Here is a 25205-nt window from a genome sequence, read left to right on the forward strand (position 1 = left end):
GTCTGGTTGATGGCGGGAAATCTCAAACCTGGTAATGTATGTTACACTGTTCCCGTCATCTCAAAGTCTAGATGCCAAGATTCTAGACTTTTTGACAAAGTTATTGAGAAGCGAAGACTTTAGCTGATAAATTTAAAATGATGTGTAATATGTTAGTGTAAAATCTCTAAAAGACAAATGCCAATTTTCAAGGTTAATATGTCATGATTAATTTTTATTTGTTTTCCTTACTAAATCCATATCTCTGGTTGGCAGATTGTTTTTCTTCATATACTACCTAAATTTAAAAAAAATGCTTTGCATTGATATCTAATGGGGTTTTGTAGAAAAAGAATGGCTTCCAATCTTGGAAATATCTAAAAAATGTCTTTCAATTCTATTAATTTTCAAAATTCAATAACGGATTTTTTTTATTCTTCATTCATACATTATATAACAATGATTAAAGTGGGGGAAAATTCAGTAAACAATGCTTAGCATTGATCTGTAATGAGGTTTAAAAAAAAAAAAAAAAAATCAACAGCCATCTTAAAAAAATGGTTGCCAGTGACGTCATAGGGCTAAGTCGCGATTGCCCAGTGGCCAAAAATATTTCTTGGGGCCTACACTTCATTTGTGTCAAGTTTCATGCTTTTATCATAATGTGCACAATTTGGCCATATTTCTGTACTTATCTGCTCCACTTAATCATAAAAATCCTGGCATAATTAAAAACAAGTCTTTACCACGTATACATTGTATTTCATTATAACAAAATACTAATCTATGATAACTTTTATATATATAATGATTAGCATATAGTGAAGGTATGAGTACTGCGTATTTTGTACATGGGTCATTCTACCATTAGAGTACATTTTGGATCACACCGATATAAGCAGGTATTATTATATTAAGAAAAAACTAAACAGATAATAGGAGATACTTTTTGTGACCATAGATTGCGTATATCTAAATAGTAAATAAAGAAAATTGTCAGTGTTATTTTTTGAGAAAAATGTAAGAAAAATAGTTTGGTATGTCAGTAGGTACCCGTTTTAACTATGTCACAAATGGATTGGTACTAAAATACAAAATAACATGAATATATAAATAAACCATATACATGTATGTCAAATACAAAAAATACATTTCCCACCACATTTCTGAAACTTTAATCAAATAAAATCAATTTGAAACCAAATGCAAAAAAGTTCTTTTTTTTAATAAAATGATTAAGTGAGTGAAAATGTGGCAAAAGCACTAGACTGGAACTTCTATATGGTTTTAAATGCATAAAATGAATAATGTAAACGAATAACACACGAATAACACCAAGATTTGGCGATATTTAAACACAAAATTTTACATTTCTAGCGAACCAAAATATATATTGTAATGGTAGATTTATACTGGTATACGATTTTGAATTTCAACGGTATCAATTAAAATACGTAACAATGTCGTGGAATTTGGCAATCTTTTTTGTTCTTCATTTCGTAAGGAATGTTCTAACCTTTTAAGCCATATTTTGCTTCGTGGTTATGTAACAGAATGAGCTTCACTGAATTGTATCTTTAAAACTTTTACATTGTTTATGCGATATGATTTTGAAAGTTAATCGCGCTAATGATATTTCGAAAAGTTCCTGTAATATAAAATCTTCTAAATACTCAGTCTTCGGTCACTCACGGGATCAGACTACGCTTAATTACATGTTTGTGGTTTCTGAGAATGAGATACATTATGTACTGCATCATTAAGAGTGGAAAGCCAAATATGGGTCTGCCACATCTCTATTCTTACTGTGAACAGTTTTATATATCTTAGTTTGAACTATTGATAACAACAGGAGAACTATAATTATATGTTGGTAAAAAGCTGAATAAAGCTTACAGGAAAGTTTTAGGAAAGATTGATGATGTTTCATTTATATACATTTTTAAATAAATTGTATCGTTTGAGCTGACAACGAAATCAAAGAGTTTTTAGGATTTAAAAAGAATCACCCCGGCATCTCAAAAGGTATATATTATACAAATATCGACATATTTTCAGCTGGATACGGTAAATTAGATATCTATCAACCCGAGGAAGCGATAAAATGGATATTAAGTGGCGGAAAATAGGTCGATAAATGTGTTATTATTATGACATTTACATTTATGTACGAATTTGACATTTTATATTTTAATTATTTTCAGTAATATTATCACCGATATTTGTGTTGTTAGTGTTGTATTTAAACAATTGTCTAGTTAGGCCTATGATAGTTTAAAACTTACCAGTCTTTAGATCACAGAGAAGAAATAAATTGTGACATCCTACGTTTGTTTTATGTAGTTTCCCCACCAACGGGTCATTTTTGCATACAATGCATACATGCAACATTTTAGGGCTGATCACACATCAACACGGCAGACAATCGACAATCTTCTAATCACACATTCGATATTTGCTTCCTATTTGTGTTAAATTTCATTATGAAAGGACAAATTATGAAAACATTTTTTTTTATTACAGACTGACACCTGAGTTTTGATTAGCGAAAGCTTGATTAGGGTTTCTGATATTGTTTTCAAACTATCATATTTTTTTGGACTCTAGATAAAGGACTAACCTGACAGACAGCCATCATGTATTTTGACAAGTGAAGATGGCTTATAGGAAGGTTTCCCTTGGTCTCTAAGCGAAGATGATAGAACGTCTTATAATACAAATGTGGAGGAATCGAGAAATGTAAAACTTGCATTGAGGATGTTTTCGATAGCTCCGTACACAGTTACAATGTTCGAGACACATTTCGGAAACCTTTAGCTGCTCAACGACGAAATTGTAAGTATACTTTATTTTGTAAACACACTCATTTACACTGCACGCACTCGGTTTTACTGTAGGAAGAAAAAATACGATATTACCTTGATATAATCTCTCTGAAAATATCTGATTCCCTAGCTTCGTTCCATGTTTCCTTCGTTTTGCCAGTAAGACAAATGTGCTTAGATCCAATATGGCAAGTATACTGTACTAGTCTATTTTTCCACTTCTGTAAACCCAAACGGAAAATCTACCAACACCGAAAACGTTTTGTCTCCCTTACCACTTGATTTGCCTGAGTGTCCATGTTCATGTCTGGCATTTTCCATAAGTTCTTTTTAAAGTGTTTTTCGTTTAAAGATGCTCCACTGCCGACAGAACATAAATGATACCCATCATTTGAACAATAACTGGTGTTTAATCGTGATAATGCGTGTTTAATTAAAACAAAATTACAAATATAATATACATTGCATGTTATATTGCTATTGGTATATTCATAATCAGCACTTCATTCCATATAGGACATAGTGCCATTCATTTTGTTCGAAACGCAATTAATTGCTTTTAATAATTTTACCTGGAAGTAAGAAAACAAGCCCAAACTTCTCAATGATGGTAATGATGTAACGTACATTATGTAAGTATCTTTTGCAACTGAAGAAAAATACTAATTCGTCTGCTCCTGTTTTTGATAGAGAAATATATCATTCGTCGGCGGTAGAGCATCTTTAACAGCTGTCTTATTTCTAGCATTCACATGTCTTAACGACTAGGTCTGGGTGTTCCTTGTCATTTTCATATAATCTATTTAATATCGAAAAAAAGTCAATTATTTACTTTTTTTCTGAACTTCGTAGTTAAATACGGAGTATTGCATTTTAGACTTTAAGCTTATAATGATGCTGGTCCAAATTCAACATAATTTTTCTACTTTCTGGTACTTGCTTGTGCTCAAATACACTATTTCCATATTATGCCTTCAACAAAGTGATATCTCAAGTCCACTCTTGTTCGAGCTAGGCATTAAAGGGTTTTGACATTGTCTATTTAAGACCATGAAGATAGATTAATTTGATGTATACAGTATATTACAGTGATCATATAGTTCCTTACAGTCGACTTTTGTTTCACGCTATCACATGAAGACACAAATACTTCAAATTGAAAAGATGCTTGTGTATCGTAAACACTCAGAAATGATGAGGATGTTAATGAGGCGTTTAACATGAAACCATGCTCCACTATTAGGGCCCAGTTTTACGAACCTACATTAACTTAAAAATCCCCATATTAAAATATTATCGAAGTTTAGAAAAATTCCTTGCTTTGCTTTCCTTAATTCCGTAATGCGTTTTGGAGGAATTTGAGTTAAGGAAACGAAGTTTGTGAAACTAGGGCCAGGAGACAGGTAAACAAATCGAAAATTAATACCTTAAAGTTTTTAAGCCTGTTATATAAAATGTTTCATATTGAATATACAGAAAACTACGCGTTGGTAATTGTGAGTCATGTGGTTGAGTTATGCGACTAATGTTGATATCGACTTGTCAACACCCTGTAGAGGTAACACATGTTTCACCAGGCAAATGTGTCTAGCGGGATCGTACATAGCCAGCAGACCTTGCACTGTAATCCCAATAGCTATCTAACTATACTGGCAATGGTGACACAGTGTGAAGGGAGGCCGAATCTGATGGTCAAGGAGCAAACACACATTTAAGTCACCTTGGCCCAGTTTTACATACATTCCTTAGATTTAAGGATTCTCCTTTAGTAAAGCATGACAGAAGTTAAGGAAATAATATTAAGTTAATGAACCTTCCTTAAAATCTGTACTGCTTTCCTATGGAGGCTACAAGTAACTTATCTCCTCTTGTCCGTCGATGTGCATCCTTATCACCACTCGTTTGTCGATGTGCTTCCTTGTCATCTCTTGTCCGGCACCGTGCGTGCTTTTTACCTCTTGTCCGCCGCCGTTCGTCCTCATTATCTCTTGTCCGGCGCCGTGCGTGCTTTTTACCTCTTGTCCGCCGCCGTTCGTCCTCATTATCTCTTGTCCGCCGCCGTGCGTTCTTACCACCTGTTGTCCGGAGCCGATCGTCCTTATCATCTCTTGTCCGTCGACGTGCGTCCTTAATACCTCTTGTCCGCCTCCGTTCGTCCTCATCACCTCTTGTCCGGCGCCGTTCGTCCTTATCATCTTTTGTCCGTCGACGTGCGTCCTTATCACCTCTTGTCCGGCGCCGTTCGTCCTTATCATATCTTGTCCGCCGCCGTTCGTCCTCATCACCTCTTGTCCGTCGACGTGCGTCCTTTTCACCTCTTGTCCGTCGACGTGCGTCCTTTTCACCTCTTGTCCGTCGACGTGCGTCCTTATCTCCTCTTGTCCGGCACCCTGCATCATCCGTCGTTTGCCGTAACATTTGAGATCTCCAAAACCACTGAACCAAACTCAGTGATAATTTTCTGAAACCTTCCGTGTCCCAAATTCAGTCGTAACTGTAAATTGTACGGTCTTTACTCCCAGGCCTATAGAACAAGACCAAAAGGGGTAATTCGCAATTCTATGATATAGAAGAATGAAAAAAAAAACTCTTCATAGTCTCTTCAGGGTCTGAAAATCATAAGTACAGAGTAAAACTCTGTAAATGCATGTAGTTTTTAAAGGAGAAAAGTGTTAAAGCATTATGTATTAATTTGAGCAAAACATTGTAATATACTGAAAATTGCACTAGGATACCTCAGGAATTAAGGTCAACGGAGGTCAAAAGGACTAAAATTTGACATTTTTCCTGTTCAACTTCTAGTATCAAATACCTTTTATTGACTTCAGGGTTTCAAAGTTTTTCACTGAATCCGTAGATTTAATGACTACTGATCTCCTGTTTTCCCAGGTTTTTTCGTCAAATATAGTTAATTTAGGGTATGAGCATTATGAGTATTATTTGTGCAATTTCGTTAGCAAGAGGCAAACCTGGTACGAGGTTTCAGTACGAGACGGCAGTTATATATTATGTGTATATTTTCTCTAGGGACGTCAGAGGCGAGATCACATGAGTCCTGATTAAACAAAATCATCGTAACTCTTCCAGTAGAATGGCCACCAGTCTATAGAATATTGGAAAAAATCACTATAATTTGACTAAATTGACTTGATTATTTTGTCTCTACTACATGATTCTAGACTAGAGGGAGATAATCTAGTAAAAAACTTTGCTGTGAAAGTCTTATCAACAACTGGTGGCCAGTGTACTCTTCCAGATATGCAACGGCAACCTACATTGGGACTTCAGAGTATCTAGGATTCAATGGCGAGCAGAACATTTACGTTTTGATGGCAAGAGACCGAAACTTTATTAAAATGTTCGTATAGATGGTGATGGCTGGACACTGGCCATATTGATGTTGACGTTGTAATGGCTCATTATATAAAATTGAGTTCAGGTAGCAGGTCGATTGGAATTTTGATATGTTGCTATTGAAAAAAATATTAATATATTGATATTGATAGACAGGTGAATATTTGGGTCCAGGATGAGTGGATTGTCGGGTAAATGGTTAGCTAATGATCCAGCAGGGATTATGTTGATTGGATAGAAGGACAGTTTAGATTTGTGTCTTGACTGTATAAATGTATATATATCAACATCTGGCGAATTTGCTGGAAAAAGGGTAGAACGAATATGCGTATCCAGCATATTATAGCTTTCGGCCAAATACAGACACCATTTTTTGTTAAAAAGTCTTTAGAGCTTCTACATTGCAGCTAAACAAATATGTAACTGGATTTGTGCTGACTAAATGTGTTAACATCCCGGATAGTTTTGCTGGACAGATGGGTGCATTTACTGGATTTGTGATGACAAGATAGAAGAATAACTGGGATTATAATGATTGTTTAGAAGGGTATGTGGGTCCAAATGATGGCTAGGTTAAGAACAACCGAGATTATGAGGACTAAATAGTAGTCTATAGTGACTGGATAGACGGGCAACTGGGATTGTAATAAATCATGGTCGGTATCAGGTGAAAAAAGAGCAACATGGTTTGTAATTACTACAGAGACAGGTAAATGGGAATCTGTTGATGGGATAAATGACAACTACTAAAAATAGGATATCTGGAATATTGTTTGCTAGACAAAGGGCTAGTAGGGTTGTATTCCTGGACAAAAATGTGTTGCATATATTAAAAATAAATGATACCTTTTATCAAATCCATGTAGTTACAAAAGTGATTTTTTCGTTTTAACAATTATAAACATTGAATAAATTAATATTACATCAAACATAAAGATGCTCCACCGCTGACAAATGGTATTTGTTCACTACCAAAAACAGGAGCAGACGATTTGGTAATTTTCTGCAGTTACAAAAGTTACTTGCTTTACACCATTACCACCATTGAAAAGTTTGAGGTTCTTATTCTATCATGTTGAAAATATGAAAAATAATTAATTTCATCCCGAAAAATTCCGTGGCACTATATCCTATATGGAATAAAGTACAGATTGCGAATGCACCAAAAGCAAAATAAATTATTTTTATATTATTTTTTGTGTTAATTAGACATATATATATACACGATTAAACACCAATTATTGTTCAAATAATGAATATCATTTATGCTCTGTCGGCGGTGGAGCACCTTTAATTCAATTTTAACGTTATCACCTATGTGGACCGATACGGATCGTACATACTCGATTGCTACAGAACAGAATCACGTGGGACAACATATGGCGTTATTGCCTCCACAGAATACGTATCATGGTCACGTGACACGGATATCGATTTCATTTCTCCTGATAACGACCATCTCAGTTAACAGCTCTATCGACAACTCGACATTAACGTCAAACATACTTATCTCTTACCTGAGTTTACCTGTCTCTTTTCCTAAGTTCTACATACGGGATCATACCTGGATTGTTTTTATTTGATACCGGAAGCGGTAGTGTCCCGTGTAAATTCTTCCGCGGCTCTGTGGATTGCTAAACGACTGTAAGTGTGGATTCACATTATCAGTGGGCTCTCTCAGGTGTTGGGTCACTAATCAGGAAATGGAAAACTCTTTGATGTTTTAAAAGTTTTAAATGTTTTAATTATTTGGGTCAGGGTAAATAATCTCTAATTGACATGTGTTTCTGAGTCATGCCTGAGTATTGACCTTCTATATCTGGTGTCGGTAACCTTTATAGACCTGATGTTAAAAACAATAAATATGATTATGTTTACAACAATTCTCCTTATCTTTCCCTGGTGTTGGTCGTTTTATTTTGCTTTGCTTTGACATACAAATATGCACGTGCTTTATTTTAGGAAAACTGAAATATATGTTTGCAGCAATGCAGCAATATTTGGGTGTTCAAGAAGGAAATTCAAAATTCAGAATGATAAAAAGGCATTTCACGAGCGGCTGGTTCTAATCAAATGGTACATTCGATACAAATGAGTATTTTGCTGATATCTTACTCATATGTGATATATTCTACGTTTGGATTCCGTTAATATTACTTTGTTGGATCATAAAACCAATATAAAACCAGTTGTAGTTGGGATTACATTCATGAGGAAGTTCGTGTATATTTTACATGTATATGAAATCTTGGATATTTTGGGAACGGATTGATATCATAACTTACTTTGACAGTCTCGCAACATTTTTCTTTTAATGTTAACATATTGCATTATATAATAAAAGACAAATCAGATTTTCAAACAAGACGTATTTATAATTATTAGAATATTTGTGAATATATTTATAGTGTTATAACACACAGGGCAATGACATGGTTTCGAAATTGTAAAATATCATCGTTTAAGTGAGATTCGTCCTCACGAAATATGACGTCACGGTGCTTGTTGTCACTCAAATTATTTTATCAATCTGGAATATATATGTAGACTAGAACAGTCAACTGCTCAGTTGCCGTCGCTGTCATTACTTATACACCAGGTGCAGCTAGAATCAATATTAAAAGTTTACAGTTTATATTTAATAACGATATGAGAATGTAACGCGATACACAAACCTTATGAGTACTGGTGCATTTCAGCCGATATATCGACTGATGACCCCATCAACATGCTTTTCCTATCGACTATTACACAGGTTGTTATTTGCTATAAAATGTAAAATTATGTAATTCGACCACAGTCTGTTGGCTCTATAGATATACGGACACTTCTATATGTGTAATACTTTATTACACATTATATAGAAGTATCCATTTATAGAGCCAAAAGCATGTGCTTCTATCTTGTTACAGTGTGAAAAGGGCTTTATTATATTACTGATATTAATGATTAAAAAAAAATGTCCTTAAATTTATTCATGTTACAATAAATGCCAAATATAGTCTCTGAAATTATGGAACGCATAAGATGATTTCAGTGATTTTGCGTATGGTTACAGAACACATCACGACACAACAAAGCAATTTCACATCATAAATTTAGCCGTATTGTACAATTGCTGAACATACGTAAATATTGACATTTATACAACTATGCATCAAATTGGTCAACTTTACCCAATAGCGTAAAATGCAACGTTTTCTTGGCAAAAAATCAGAACATTGATGTATTTGGTGTAAATTGATAAAATATAAAAAAACCAAAGGAATCTAACTACTGGTATTGTAACTTTAAGAGAATTACCTTTTTCTGTTTTATGTAGTTATAGTCCTACAAAGAAGGGCAACGGATATTTAAGATTTCAGGCCTACTGAAGTGTAGTGAAAATTTTCTTATAAATATATTGAGCTGCTTGTATTTGTTTTGTTACCAAATATGCGACAAAGTTTCTAGCAAACCACTCTATTTTCGAGATAGCAATGTACGTGTAAATTCCCTAGATATATCAAGCACGATTCAGATTTAAAATGTTTAACAAATAACTGTATTTAAAGTTAAGTAATAACAACATATAAATTCGTGTATACAAATAATTAATCTATCGTGAGGTTATCGTGATACTGACGGTACGTGTTGATTTAGGAAAATAATCCCTTGAAAAATCAATGGAATCGTACATTAAAACGTATTTTATTTTGTCAAGTAGGCATAAAAATATATTATAAGCATTGATCTCACTATGTTTTTCATCGAGTTATGAAACAAGAATTATTTGCTAACTTTTCTGAGAATCTGCTAGGCGGATTCACACAGTTAGCAAACATTTTTTCATATCTTTATGAAATTAAAGAAATAGTGACATCAATGCTTAGATACTATATTCGCGAATATCTTTAAATTGTTGAATACGCGAAATATAGTTAATGCGAAATAAAGTGTGATACCCTTGCTTAGCAGATTCCTCCCTTCCTTCGCGTATTACAGAGTTACCTCCCCGTCGGGTAGCCATCGATTATGACGTCATATTATGTGAGCGAAATTCGTGTCGTTTTCTTTAAAACGTATGATGATAAGCTCACAAACACATGACATTAAAGTCAATACCTACCCGCAAGGACTGAAAACTATGTAATATGCAAATACAGAATACAATATGTTTGCTTTTGTCAATAACATGTATTTTCACCCTCTGTTTGACAGATTATGTCTCCAAAATCCCAAGTGAACTACATACAGAACCTTCTTACCGTCACATTGTTTGATTTGTTGGTGAGCAGGACACTATGTGTATGAGCACCAAAACACAATTAAATCCATTGGATATGGGATTCGCGTTAAATGCATTAATTCAACAATAAATATATATCTGAAAGATCGTAAATTTGTTGAAATATCTGTGTCGGTCAGTGACCGAATCAGTCATTTCACCTTTCGATCGTTGTCAAACTATGTATGTCAAATTAATAATGACTCATAGTCATAGTATTTATGTTCCCTGCAGCATCAACCTTGAAATAAACAGTTCATTTGCATTTGTTTTTAAATATGGTACAGATATTATTTCACCACGTATATCATGCAGTGCTTCATACGACGTAATAATCGCAAGGGCAAATAAATCTAAAATGCCATGGCGGGATAATCATTTACGGAACTAGTAGTGATGGCCTTCTGTAAATGGAAGAGAGAAAATGTAATAAATAGAATATTCCTTGTTTCTTGATAAATACAAGGTATATTTCATCTAGTGAGAGGGACATTTCGGTGTTTTCACATATCCAGCCATTTAAGTCTTGCCCGTTTGGTCGTATGTATTCACGAACGCTTTATTATTGAACTTGGCATTAATGATTAGATATAATAGGTAGAGACGGCTGTGTAATGGAACAGGATATTTCTCTTAAATTAATTTTGCATTTTTCCTTTCTTAATATAATTCTGCACACTACAAGCTTTCAGAATAGTCTAAATTGTATTCACAATCCAATTTCTGCGTTCAATCAATCGATGTGACTCCAACATAATTTGAGGAAATACTTGCATTACCATTACAAATAATAAGTTATATTAATTACATCAAATTCCTTAACTTAAATCCAAACGTGTCACAAGAATTTTGAAGTCATTATGTCACTGTTAAATACTGTTAAATAATTATAAAACTAAATCATAATTGGAGAATAAAATGACAACAATTTAACATATTCAAATATTTTTGCAATACACCAAACTGCAATACTGGGGATACTGCCTGGAATCCATCTTTTTCTGATAACACATAATTAAGGAGACGCAATTATTTTGACATGCGAATAAATTCTGTATCTGCATATTATAGAGTTATTCGCCCTTGCGGCTAGTTATTGATTCTGACGCCATGCATTTGTTTGTGAGCATAACGTCATACTTTTCGAAGTAAACGACATGAATTGCGCCCACAAAAGAACGACGTTACAATGGATACCGACTCGCAAGGGAGCTAACTCTGTAATATGCAAATGTCAATGCTGTGGACACATAAACGGTAGAACTACATGACCCAATATCGCGATATTAAATCTTCTTGACAAGCGCCTTTCCATATGGAAAAGCAAAAATAAGACGGCGCGAAAATAAATTGGTTTACAGTATGCTTTGAGTGGGATTAATATATAATTACGCAATATTGCATTTCAGGACAAAGGAGAAAACGCAATGTACCCGTAACAACATGAAAGCAAGAATGGTAGTGTCCAACCCGTGACAGACGACTGATTCTATTTCTCTGATATTCTCAACTTTCGTAGTCAATAGTGTAGATTATATTGTGATTAAACTATGGACGACTGTTCAGCAGACGATCTCTTCCTTGCATTGGATACCGACTGTTCCGGTTATATTGATAAATCAGAACTAGGAGTGGCCTTTCCGGACTTGGCTCCTTCAGAACTTGATGATTTGTTTAGTCTGTTGGATAAAAACAAAGATGGAAAAATCACCGTGCCGGAGTTCCGAAGAAGTTACAAGGACTGTGTCCGGCAGGTGAAGAAGAGGCGGACATCGAGTCAGGATGGGATCCTGGAGGACTTGGTCGGTCCTTTGGATGAAGGATTGAAGGCACTCTCATGGTAAGTTCAAAACCTGTTTGTATATTTTATGGTTGCAGGAAAGCTTACCATTAGTTTACTAGTCTAGAAGACTAAGAAGAAAAAAATATTCCTTTCGATTGATAAAAATAATTTGGATTTGGATTTCCGACAATAAATCAAAAAGTTTACATATCATAGACTTCGGAATATCGGTAAGTAGACGCGTGTCAAACCATAAATAGATAGCGTTTATAATATTGCACTGGCAGAGCACATGGTGTTCTGATATTTTCTATTAGAGTTACGCCCCTTTAGTTCCACTATCTCAATGTAAACGAGTTTTGCTCTATACTTACCATTCATAATTTATTGATATATGTTAGAAATAATTCTTCAAGCTACATGTATTTAGCAAAATGTTGAGAAAATACGCTTTTGTAATTGAAATAAAAAGGGTTTCATTTTATAATTCCTCGTATGTTTAATGTGTAAACACTAAACAAGATATAAAACTCTGAGTACTGAACACCTTAATGATCTGTATTGCATATCACAGTGGTATCTGCCCTTGCAGGTAGATATAATTGAGTGTGACGTCATTTGTTGCGCGTGTTGTCAATGTTTTCGGAGAAAACGACGAGAATTGCGCTCACAAAATAATGACGTAACAATGTGATACCTTCCCGCAAGGGCAGATAATTCTGTAATATACAAAAACAGAATACGTTTTTATTTTCCTCCTTCCAGCTGTCAATAATCCTGTATGTATAGAACCCACTAAATACCTATTTCCGTCCGCCTTTTACGTGTTCGTAGTATGACCTAGACATGGAAACGCCAATCTTTTCCGTCTAGTATACCAAGGAAAGATAGCGCGTTCAAATAGACATCAAGAAAATGATAGAATAGATTATAGCAAAACCATTTGTAGTTTGAAGCTTGGTTAACCTATTGAGCGACAACCAGTTACTCCAAACGCAAATATATGGTATAGATGTTAATTCATGGAAATAAACTTTCGCGAATTTACTTTGATCACGAAAGTAAATCGCACGCGAAAGGAATTTGGTTTGCAGTTATACTTGTATTTGAGAGTAAAAATAATTCTATTGGAATGTCATTAAAAGAAATTAAGAAAAAAAGTTTGATCTCACCTTTTTTAGCTCAAACTATTTCGAGATCAATGCTTTATTTATTAAACAAAGGAATATATAGAATGCATTGCACTGACCACATATTATGAACATAAATCCCGATGTGCTTAGAGCCAAAGATAATCATTAGAGTATTCACATCCACGTCAATATGGTTATTTGCCTCAAAGTATAGGTGACCTATATGGCAACATAATTTTTATATTATATCTGAATGTCTTTGTTATGTTTTGTAACAACTTTGAATAAATCATTCAATGGCGTTTCATGATGACCTCAGTTATAAAACTACATGAGTTAAGATAATGTTTTTGTAATTATCTGATTAAAGTAGGGTAATGAAAGTGAGATATGATATTCGCCTGCAGTATCGTGTCATTATCGAGGACACAAATCATCAACACTGGAGTCTATGTTTAGAACGTGGTGACAGATGTTCAGGACATAGTTGACTGACGAATTAAAATAAAGATAGATGAAATTGACATATTAAAATCAACCGTCATTATGATAATTCTTGTAAAGAAAAATTTAAGGTACATGGCGCATTGTTAAATTGCCACATTTATAAGTCCTAACTGTGTGTTAGAATCGATAAGATTGATAATTGATTAGCGTTTTTGTGAGGATGATACTTCTCTCAAATAAATAAACATCGTACGACATGATCGTGAAATCAATTATCATCTTCAAATAGAGAGAGGCTGATGATTAAGTATTGACGGGCTCTATATCCAGCTGGTCGACACAAATACTACAAAGATTTTATCTGGGTTAGTGTAACACATATCAACATAACAAAGAAACATATGTATTGTAAATAGATTAAATATCATGTCATCATATTGATTTAATATCATCATTAGGTAATGAGAATATGATATAAGGGTATGAAAACTGAAAAATGCATGATACATGTACATTGGCATGGGTGTGTGCTTATCAATATATTGAGCACAAGATAATTGATATTGATAACACTTCTTTTTTATTTAATAAAACTAACTTCTGTCGTAACACAGTCTCTGAAAACAATGGTTCTAGAAATATCAAGATTATGAAAAATCGCGTCAACTCAGAAATTCTGCCAGCAATCTAAACGCTGACCTATTTCGTGATTTACCGGCTTGCTCTTTTAGCCTTATAAAACAGTGGGGCACTGTATTTATTTACATGTCCCTACACATTAACCAAAACAGTAATCATCAGATTGAAGTTCCACGACAGTGTCTGATAGGTTGAAGAGATTATTTATTACAATAAATATATTTATTTAAATTCATAAAACATTGTTTCATAATAGTTTTTGTTTGGATATGACTTGTCTGGTGCAAAATTGCAATATAATTTGTTGAAATGAAAAATGAACACTATTAAAGATAGAATGTCGGGAGGACAAATTAGCAATATTGAATTAGATCATTCATATAGCTGTTTCATCTGTCTTAGACTCATGATACTGAGGGTAAAAAGTTTCGATGATTTGAGGTAATGACTGAAACTCGTATGTTTTTACAAAATGCTTAAATCAGAATTGAAAACTGTTAATGAGTATATATTGCGCGAATTGAATATCTATATATTTCCATTCTACTTTCAGTGTCCAGTTCAATCTACAATATATGTAAAGCCAGATAGGAGTATATCAGGCTATGAACTCCCATATGGTCAAGCGTATGAATATTGAACATTTCCGTCGCGTCTGTGACAATATATTTATAATGTTTACTCACTCCTGTACATAACGGTCAAATGATTTAAAAGGTCGGTTTTAAAGTTGTGTGGTCTTCCAATAGTATTATCGTGTTGCGAATATAGCATGTATTCAAAATTGTCATCGCATATTTTTCATTTGTTCGATTGTTTCAAACCATTTTGTGGGAAACTATATTCAGAAGCTGATCGATGCTATGGCTGTTCCGCTAATTGAACTTGGTGACGTCAACACTAGCGCAAGTGGGAAATTCAAAAGATATACACGTACATTTTTGAATTTTAATGATCGTAATGGAAATATAGATGATAAACTGTTACCAGATTGGACATACAGTTGATATGAAGCCCATCCGTCAGAAATAAAAATATTCAAGACGCCCAAGCGGGCGCCATTGTATCTTCTGGATGGGCTTCATATCAACTGTATGTCCAATCTGGTAACAGTTTATGGCTGAATATTTCTATTTAGCCATTATTGTCATTTGCATATTCATCATTGCAATAACCTGTTCAGAATTATTTTTGAGATACATTTTGATGGCGCCAGAATAAGTACATGTACATTTACGGTAAACGAAGAAAAAAGTAACAAATAACGAAATCCTCAATCTTGATTTTATATCTGATGATTACCTTACCGATCGGAGATCCAAGTCCGGCAATTATATTTCTGTTCAATCTCTTACTGTAAAGCTGAAATGTGAAGCATTCAACATACCTCCAGAGAGAGGATAATTAGTATGATTTAGATAAGGGCCAAAGCAAAACCAGAGGTTGTTACCAATCGTCTAAATCATCCGGGATGTATGGTCTAAAAGTGGTGCAGTTATTGATCTTTAAAGTTTCATTTTGATCTTAGTTTCGGTAATAATATTGTCAGTCTAATCAAATTTTGTAGCAAGTAAATTAGGCTAAATCTTGAGAATTTGTTTAATTTTGTAATTTATGTTTCCATAAAGGAACAAGACACATTCTGGTCATCACAAATGCTTCAGGAGCATCGGAATGCAATGACAAATATGAAATGAAATAAAAACAACCTGACACCACTGGTTTATGCACATAGGAATACAGATGAAACAGAATGGAAATGATAAAGGGACATTGATAGCATGCATGGGTCGGTCAGAAATAAACAATACATCTATTTTTTTTCAGAAAAAATCAATCAAATTTAATGTTATATTTGAAAGCATGACGAAAATGCTTTCTTTTAAAAATATGATTTTGTTATTTTTGAATATTTAATAGCAGATGTCGAATTGCTCTAGCATTATTGATGTGTTGTTGTCGTGAAATCAATACGCGTAGGCTAGTCGTAGGCGTGGTATGTGTGTCGTAAAATTTCAGTAATACAGGTATGCATTCTATGAACTGGATAGTCAATATCCTAAAATTTGATATATACCGAATGATATCTAGTTAATTAAGGCCATTTATATTGATTAGTTTAAAGTTTTGATGTACATTGTAGTTTGTCTTCTTGTTTATGAATTCACACTCTTCTGGTTTATGAATTCACATCCAACATATCTCCATAGAATAAGCGATAATGACAAAGATCTACTTACCGTACTGGTGTTATCTATAGGTATCTTAATTATAGCCGATTATATTTGCAAATATTACGAATTTGTCTTAAACGAGAAAACTAAGTTCAAAAGAAATGATTGTTATTTTGCAATCTTTAATAATAATTTTATCTGACATATTTCACCAATCACTTGTCATTTCGCGGATTAGAGTTCAACAACCATTGCAATGTTCCGATATATTCCGGCAATATCATACTTTAAAAGAGTTTGTTTAAAAGAAACACAAACGAACAAAAACAAGCACACCAAATTATTCATGCTGTGATATTTTGCGTCATCTCAATCACCACAAATATTAATATATTTTATTTTGACAGATTTTCGCTTTTAATCGCTTTCCAACATCACCCTTTTCCCCCTTTAACATCATTACATGTACAGAGTCGTATGAATACGAAGCTTCTGTATGATGTCCACTACATCAATGAAGAGTTCTAATGGAACAAAACAGCAGTGTTGTTTGCCTAACACCACTGACAAATAATAGGAACTTACATGTATATCTCCCATCACTTATTGTCAGCTATTAATCCAATATGCTAGGTGTTGTGATAACTAGTCTCGGTATAAAAAATTTAATTGGATTTCCAATTGTTGTAACATTGTTATATCAAAAAGAGAGTGAAATACAACACCAGACGACTACAGTAATCTGCTTTGCCAATAATGTTGATATTGTTTACATTGTATGGCTCGATACAGCATTTTATGTGACTTTACCTCTTATTACCAATAGCATTGTGATAACAAAGTCATTGATGCATATTGGCGTATGCAAATGAATGTTCTAATTAACACATGTAACACATGTATGTTTGCCAATATGAATGGATCACTAACTTTCTACTTAGTGAAATTACAGGTAATCGCTAATCAGCTTAAAAATAAAATGCAATGTTGCAAGCTTGTATGAGTATTAAAACTCCCGCATTGTGTAATTTTTTCAAATTAATCTTAAACTATGAAAACGAGCCGCTCTAATTCTTTAATAACTCAAGTTTGTATTAACGAAAAATCCGTAGGTTTCGTAGTAGTTTTTAAAATAATTGATACAAATAAACAACAATCCAAAGCAAGGGTAAAATATTAGCATGTAGTTGGATTTTAGTTCACTATCTTTTAATGACCTGTCTTTTTATGTAACCCCTTTAAATGACAAAAAAAAACCCGATGTTTGCTGACATTGTTTTTCAGTAAAACTGATGGTAGCACTGAACAGATAGCACAGGTGTTAAATTAGTTTTAATTACTGTTCCACACAATTAATCGGAATTTATTTGGATATTTTTATACCTAATAGAACTTTGTCACGCGTGGTTATTTTTTCAAGTTTAATGCTAATATCAACATTGTTTTGCATCGTGTTTGAACATAACATTAGATATGTTAACAGGTCTGTAAATACCCTATTCCATATGGTGTTAAGTGATTGAGACGGTTCTCGTAGACTTACATAACTCTAAGTAGGGCTTCCTTTAAATGTACGCTAACCGGATCTCACATATGTAACAACTGTGTATTTAAGTGCGTATCAAGCGAGGATTTTAATATCTTGAACAGTGTTTTAAAAGTATTGTCAGTTTTTTAGATCAATAAAAAATTAGAATATTTATAAAACCTCCGATATTACCCTCTTCTTAACATTTTTGTGTGATTATCGTGTACATATAAAACAACATATTGGAAAAGATTGATCATATTTTGAGAAGTTATGCCTGTTGGATAGACTTGTTATTTAAGTAATGTCCGAAATCGTCCACCATACCTTGGTGCTACCAGTAAGCTTACTATGTTGGAGAAATTCCTCTGTTGTTTTTAAGGAACTTATGATTAAGTAGAACACATAAATTGTAGTGTCACAAGATTGTTACCTGTCATAGACACGACTCAATCGTCTATCCTTCCTCTAAACACTACTCTAATATTATTATCACGATGCTACGCTTCACTGGCTAACGTCTTTCGTTCTAGGGCAAACACCTGAATTTAAACATTTAAAGTGCGTGATAGAAAATAGACAAACTAATATTTACACTGCTTATTTTGTGTAGCTTTCTCACATTGTAAGCGATGTGTATGCGAATTGCTTACCTACCTGAGGTACATATATAAGGTAAGAGAGGACGGGTAGATTTTGTCACATGTACGACCAGGGATACCCCTACAGTTCAGAAACGTGGTTGGGGGAAACAAGCCGGGTGTTTATTGAAAACGCCTACTCATCACGGAGAAAGCACCTGTCGAAAAGTGAATGTTATCATTGAGTGTAATAGACAAATTTAGCTTGTAGCCTCGAGCTTATCATCAATGTAATAGAGACCTTATCTTCAATGGCGACCGGACTATCTTTCCCTTGACAGTGGATATACTGCGATGTAGGATGCATTAGTTCATAGTATATGTCAGCTCAGTGTAAGACGTAATTTAAGAAAACTTCCACTGGGCGATTGATTGTGTATACCGGTTCGTCTTGGGACAGGGATATTTTTTGTGATCACAACAAACATTCAGGTGAAAAGGACGAGTAACGCTCATGAAGCTATTTGAAGCTTTGGATGCTTTTTGCTGATATGTCCGAAATTAACAACAACGATTGACAGCAGTTAAAACAACGCTGTGATGTATAAATTCGGTTTTTAGTACATTCCACGAGTGTTTGTAAGATGCGAGGCCCTGTACCATATGGAGGAACGCGTAAATGAGGATCCCATGTCCACGGGAGTTCAGAACAAGACTCCTCCCGTACATCGTCGTCTACCTCTTCTCTGTAAAACCTTATCAAGCGGTCAGTCAGAAGACGAGATATTTACCAAGGAATCTCTATCTGAACGACTGAATCTGTCAGCATCGGAGCTGGACATCGTGTTCTCAGCCGTCGACAGTGACGATGATGGAAAAATCCGAAAGAAAGACCTAGCTCTGGACCTATCGGGGCATTCTCCTGGGTTTCAGACTTCCACAAGGTCCCCACGAGCATCACCAAGGTCAAAGCCAAGGGTACGAGTGGATTCATTAAATGATGTTGCTACGACGTTCGATGGACTTTCAGAGCAGAGGTTGGTTGTTCGCAGCTTATGAATCCCAGCCACTCATACTGCAGTCTTTTTATTGCAGCTACATCTTCGTTACATTTATCGCATTTTCAGTACATGCCAAAAGTTTGACCCCTTCTATAACTTATTATTATATGACCTTGTTGCAAGAAGATAGATGATGTCACTGGTCTAACATCTAAGCTAGTGTTTACATTATAATCTGACTTGTAACTTATCATCCCTGATAAACACCTATCGCATTTATCTTTCATATGGAATGGATGGCATATGCTTAAAATGGATTAGCCACTGCTGCTTTTTAGAGCTTCTTTTTCAACTCTATGTTATGGTAGTTCCACTGTATCTATTTACCTTTTTCTAATATTTTTTAGAATAAGAAAATGGTGTTCTGTTGATTATAAAAACTGATTTAGTAAATATATAACAGGTACTCAATGAGGATACTAACAAAACAGTTGGGTTAACCAATTAAGGTAATCTTTAACGGGCCCATTGTTAGCTCTTCTTTCCTTTCGAGTGTTTGGATAGCCCCACATAACGAAACTATATCGGAATGCCGTATGTATGCTGAGTTAATTATTGTTTACAATGTAAACAATCTCCAGATCTGAAGGATGTAAACAATCTCCAGATCTGAAGGATATATACATGGAAAGACTAATGGGCTTAGAAACACTAGCGGTGCACCAAGTTAGCATGCAATTCTGAATATCTGCATGATCTTTCTGACTGTAAGAACTCACGATGGTATGTTTTATATCAAAACAAAAATGATCATAGTTATGTTAATGTTTGCATTACCACTTGTTTGTTAATTACATATTAAGTCATATACATAATTGGTCCAATATAACGAACTGTAGAAATGCTTCATGGCTTTAGTATGTAGATATGAGGAGCATGTCAAATATTGACTACGTTTGAATTTTCATTTTATAAAATCTAAAGTATTCTTCCATCTGGGTCGAATGATTTTAAGTTTGCTATGCTACTACATATATTTGAAATATACAAAGGAACATTTATATAATTGAAATACTCTACAAACATGCTATTCATATGTGGGAAGTTCTACACAAAGAGGTCTTTATATCAATGTTTATATATACAAAACCTCATCAAGCTTTGCTATAGTAACCTTGTGTTCCATCGTAAAATAAATTTTCATTCCATACATAGACTGGATAATATTCTGATAATAATGAACTTCTTTTAAATGACGTCTAGCATGGTCAACCGTGACAGGTGGTATTGTGGTACAAAAAGTTAGTAGCCGGGGGTCGTGTCACGTACTCTCTAACCAGACAATTGCTGTTTTATGCCCCAATGAATATAAAGTTCACTAATCATCTGTTCGTTTGAATAGACATACTATATGAGTAGGGTCAATCAGGTCTGGGTTTACTATAGATATATATGTCTGATTTGCGTGTCTGACGTATCATGTCATGTTGTTGAGATTAAGTAAAATGTTTAAAAAAAACCTGGACTCCCACTCATTTCTGTTTCGGATGGATACCCCTATATACATATGCATCAGATAAATTTGTTTTAAGACTGTCATATTTCAAAAGAAATACTTTTAAATTTTAATGCATTTTAAGTCGAGGTTACAGCAAATATAGCTCTTACGGCATTTGTCAGAAGAGACATTGTCATCATGCGAATGACATTAAAACCTGTCTTATTGACCACCTCTGCGTAAAGAACATTTTCTAATTACGACCTCTTTGGGTCCGAAATGTACTGTTTCAACACAGTTTAACCTGCGTGTCAAGACCATTTGCCTTTGAATATAACTTATTTTCTTGTGTTTTTGGTATCTTTAAAGACAAGGTTGACGTATGCCTTTAATAGTTTATATTTTAAATTTGCGTTCAGCATTATCAGGGCGTGGTAAATGGTATTTGGAATGTAAAACATATCCAACATAGTTCATGATAAGAGTGGTATGATTCCGAGGTCCGGTTATATAGGTAGACATGTATACATTGAACTGTCACGTATATTCTGCTGAATTAGGCAAATATTTACAATAATAGTATTTCACTACTAACATCATATATTTGGACGATAAATGATGGAAGACAAACTTTACATAGAGTAAATAATGTTGGATGATTTGTATTGGAAATTTTTGTAGCAAGTATAACTACAACAGCTCCAATGTAATTTGTTTTGATTTCCTAGCATAGTGGGTACACGTTCGTATAAGATACAATCTACCTTACAAAACGATAATAGCCGCAGGCTTGATCGTAACAACATTGTGACTAATTCTGCTTTATGGTCAGTCGCGTATGATCATCTGTGAAATTCGCCTGAGAGATTAGACGATATAGTTACAAAACTTTGACATCATTATCGCGATCTAGGTCAGCCTGTATATACTATCTATTGAACAAATGCTTAGTGATGTAGCAAGACGTTTATGACAGTAAATTAGAATTGAAGATTATAATCTTAAGAATAACATTGCTGGAAGGTGGAGAAGTTTGATATAGTCTATAAATGACAAACATTGATATAAATCTTTATTCGAATTAGGGAATAAATCGGTGATAAACATATTCCTCCAAATCACACGAAGTACTTCATTAAGATTGATTTTCAATTGGAAATGTATTTACTGTCACATTTGTCTACAATATCAACATATGGGACAAAGACAAATGTTCTAGTTATTTTAATACACAAACGAAATTACCAGACTGTTTCAGCAGACGGTTTTTAAATACAGAGGTTGTCGCTGAGAATGGCTTTACAATTAATAAGACGATGATCAAAACTTAGTGGACGTCTTGATGATAGCGGTATTTCAGACTCTTCATTAAGAGTGAAAAAAACAACTTCCATGATATGCAATCTTTATATAAATATTGATTTGTACACTAGGGCAGGTTGAAATTTCAACGATTAGTAGCAGTAGAATGAACGACATAAAGAGCAATCGATCAAGAATAACAGAATGACATCTACAAAATTTACGTATGTTATGTATGTAAAAAATACGTTTCTGAATAGAAACTTTCAGGAAAAATAGAATTTAGGATATGATAAATGTATTCAGCTATTCACTATGTTAGGTATCATTATAGCTATGCAAGTATGTATACTATTGAATATAACAACAAATTGTTAAATAATTGCCGAACATGTGGTTGACATTCGATATTTATGCAATAATAAACTGGTATGGTAAGACTAAATGTATGTATCAATCTAGGTAAAAGTTATCTCGAACATAAATCTCTATTTGTAAACTGACAACAAACCAATGTTGGTCGGTTTATGATTCATTCTGGTAAATATGTTGAATCTACACATTGCAGAATTTTCTGCCCTTGCGCGGGTAGGTATCGATTTTGACGTCATTAGCTTGCGTGCATAACGTCATATGTTTCAGAAAGGCAGCGTGAGGTTAGCTCACAAAATATTTATCACTCTAATGCTAATTTTGGTCGTGTCAACAACTTCAATAAAATAAAAAGCATCCACGAAAACTGAATTCAACAATACTGACTGATTCACAGTAAATCATTTTCCCTTGTATAAAAAAGCTAAGGTTTCTTGATCCTTTTTATGTTTACTTTATACAAAGGATGCCTTTATATGACATACATGTATATATATTTATTATTCCGCAGAACTGTCACGGCTCACAAGTGAGATAACATCATCGTCCGACAATTAAATTATTCATAACTAGTATCTGTGGTATATTCAAACAGGTATATACATTTTCCTTAAATTAGATTTGTCTGATGATAACCCAATTGCATATAATTTGCTTTAAGCAAGTTCAATTTCCCTCATTTAAAGTTAGGTACAATGTATGCATTGTCATCGTAAACTAGTTTTTGTTTGATTTGTAAGATGATTGCCGAACTACGCTGTACCAATATATGTTTTTGTTATCTAAATGTTCTTATATAGCTATTGCTGAATTTGTTAATGACCCTAATGTTCTTTTATCAGCACCAAATCAGGATTTTTCTGTTTAAGATTACATTACTTCAATACTTTATAACCATTTAGTATAACTATTGGCTAGGTGAATTTGTCCTATACTTGTAAAGAGGTATTCGTTGATGAAATATAGGACGTTTTCTCAGTTGGAACAATCATATCACCATTCTGGTACATCTTCAGATGTCGGTTTATGAATTTACCTTTATTGTTATCTATCCAGAGCGAAAATAGTTTATAATAGCATAATGATGATATTTAAAAACGTATTTTTAAAATGCAATTTCTTCGAGAGAGAAAAAAAAATCAAATTTGCTCAAAATCATTCATAAAAATATATAGCGTTTTACTATTCTAATCATAATTAACAGCTTATCCGACTTAAATGAATTTTATTAATGATGTGTATATCAAAACACAATGATGAATTATAAAAAAAGGTGTTTAATCCTAATCTATGTAAACAACCATAAACCCAAATCTACCTGACAATTGAACCTCAAGACTTGACATAGATTAGCTTTTTATGAACGTACTTCACACAAGGACATTTCTAGTAACACTTGCTGATTGATATGGTTAAACGAAATGGTGAACAAACTGTTTGTATGTAGGGTACTGAATAATACATATACAGGTAGTAATAAAGCACGGTGTCATGTAACAATTGTGTCTGGAGATATTTAAACAATGAAATAATTAATTATATACTTAATGGTAATAAATCAAGTTAATTTTTTATCCTGTATTGTCCCCATTTTTTTTTTACTGCTGAGTGCTAATATATAAATAGATATCAAAGTAAAACATGCTTCAGTCTTTCAACCAACAATTAATCAAAAAAACTAATTTAATCATCCTCATAAATTTACTTACATTACAGCACGTTTATAATAAACACGTTTAAACCGAATTACGGTTTTAACGGTAGTGCTTTCCAGAACAAGGTTCCTATAATATGTCTGTAGCATATGTATGACGAACTCTGCTAATAACCGTGTTTTACTCTATCATGATAAATATTAATCTATATTGAATAGTTAAGATTGTTTTTACTGATTGTAAGGCAAATATTATTATAGGAAATATTTCTAAATGCTAAAACAAATTGAGAGATGACATTGTTAAAAATATATCAGGACAAAGTAAAGTGACTTTGTACATGATTGGTAGTGAATTGAAGTTTACGTTTAAGTGTTTTAATGCAGATGATAATTATGTAGATAGAAATGAATGACAAAATTGCACCTGTTTCTACGTATACACCTGTTTATAAGCATAAAGCAGTTCATGTATGAATATTTTACAAACCGGTTTGCTCAATAATTTCTCCGTCTTGATGAACCAATAAAATTGCTAAACATGTCATCCATGCGAATAAGTGCTTTATTGTTTGAATAGTTATGAAACGTTGTACATTGTATAATACAAAATACATTTACGGCATACAAGAAAATACTAATAAAGCTCTGTATTCGCTAGATCTGTA

At 33.7% G+C, this 25205-nt stretch overlaps 1 protein-coding gene across 6 annotated transcripts in view; it reads left to right on the forward strand.

Moving 5' to 3' along the window:
- Window positions 1–7616: 7616 nt before the first annotated feature.
- LOC138329302 (ras and EF-hand domain-containing protein homolog) overlaps window positions 7617–25205 on the forward strand; it is a 37493-nt gene continuing 19904 nt past the window's right edge. For 3 of the 6 annotated variants that reach the window (XM_069276202.1, XM_069276203.1, XM_069276204.1), the window contains exons 1-2: window positions 7617–7802; window positions 11835–12265. In XM_069276202.1, coding sequence (XP_069132303.1) covers window positions 11976–12265 — 290 coding nt within the window. In that variant the 5' untranslated portion in view covers window positions 7617–7802; window positions 11835–11975. Of the gene's footprint in view, window positions 7803–11834; window positions 12266–18680; window positions 19748–25205 lie in introns of those variants that run through there. The other 3 variants (XM_069276199.1, XM_069276201.1, XM_069276198.1) reach the window with 2 other exon arrangements.

Source organism: Argopecten irradians, chromosome 8, assembly GCF_041381155.1.
Source record: "Argopecten irradians isolate NY chromosome 8, Ai_NY, whole genome shotgun sequence".
Classification (NCBI taxonomy): domain Eukaryota; kingdom Metazoa; phylum Mollusca; class Bivalvia; order Pectinida; family Pectinidae; genus Argopecten; species Argopecten irradians.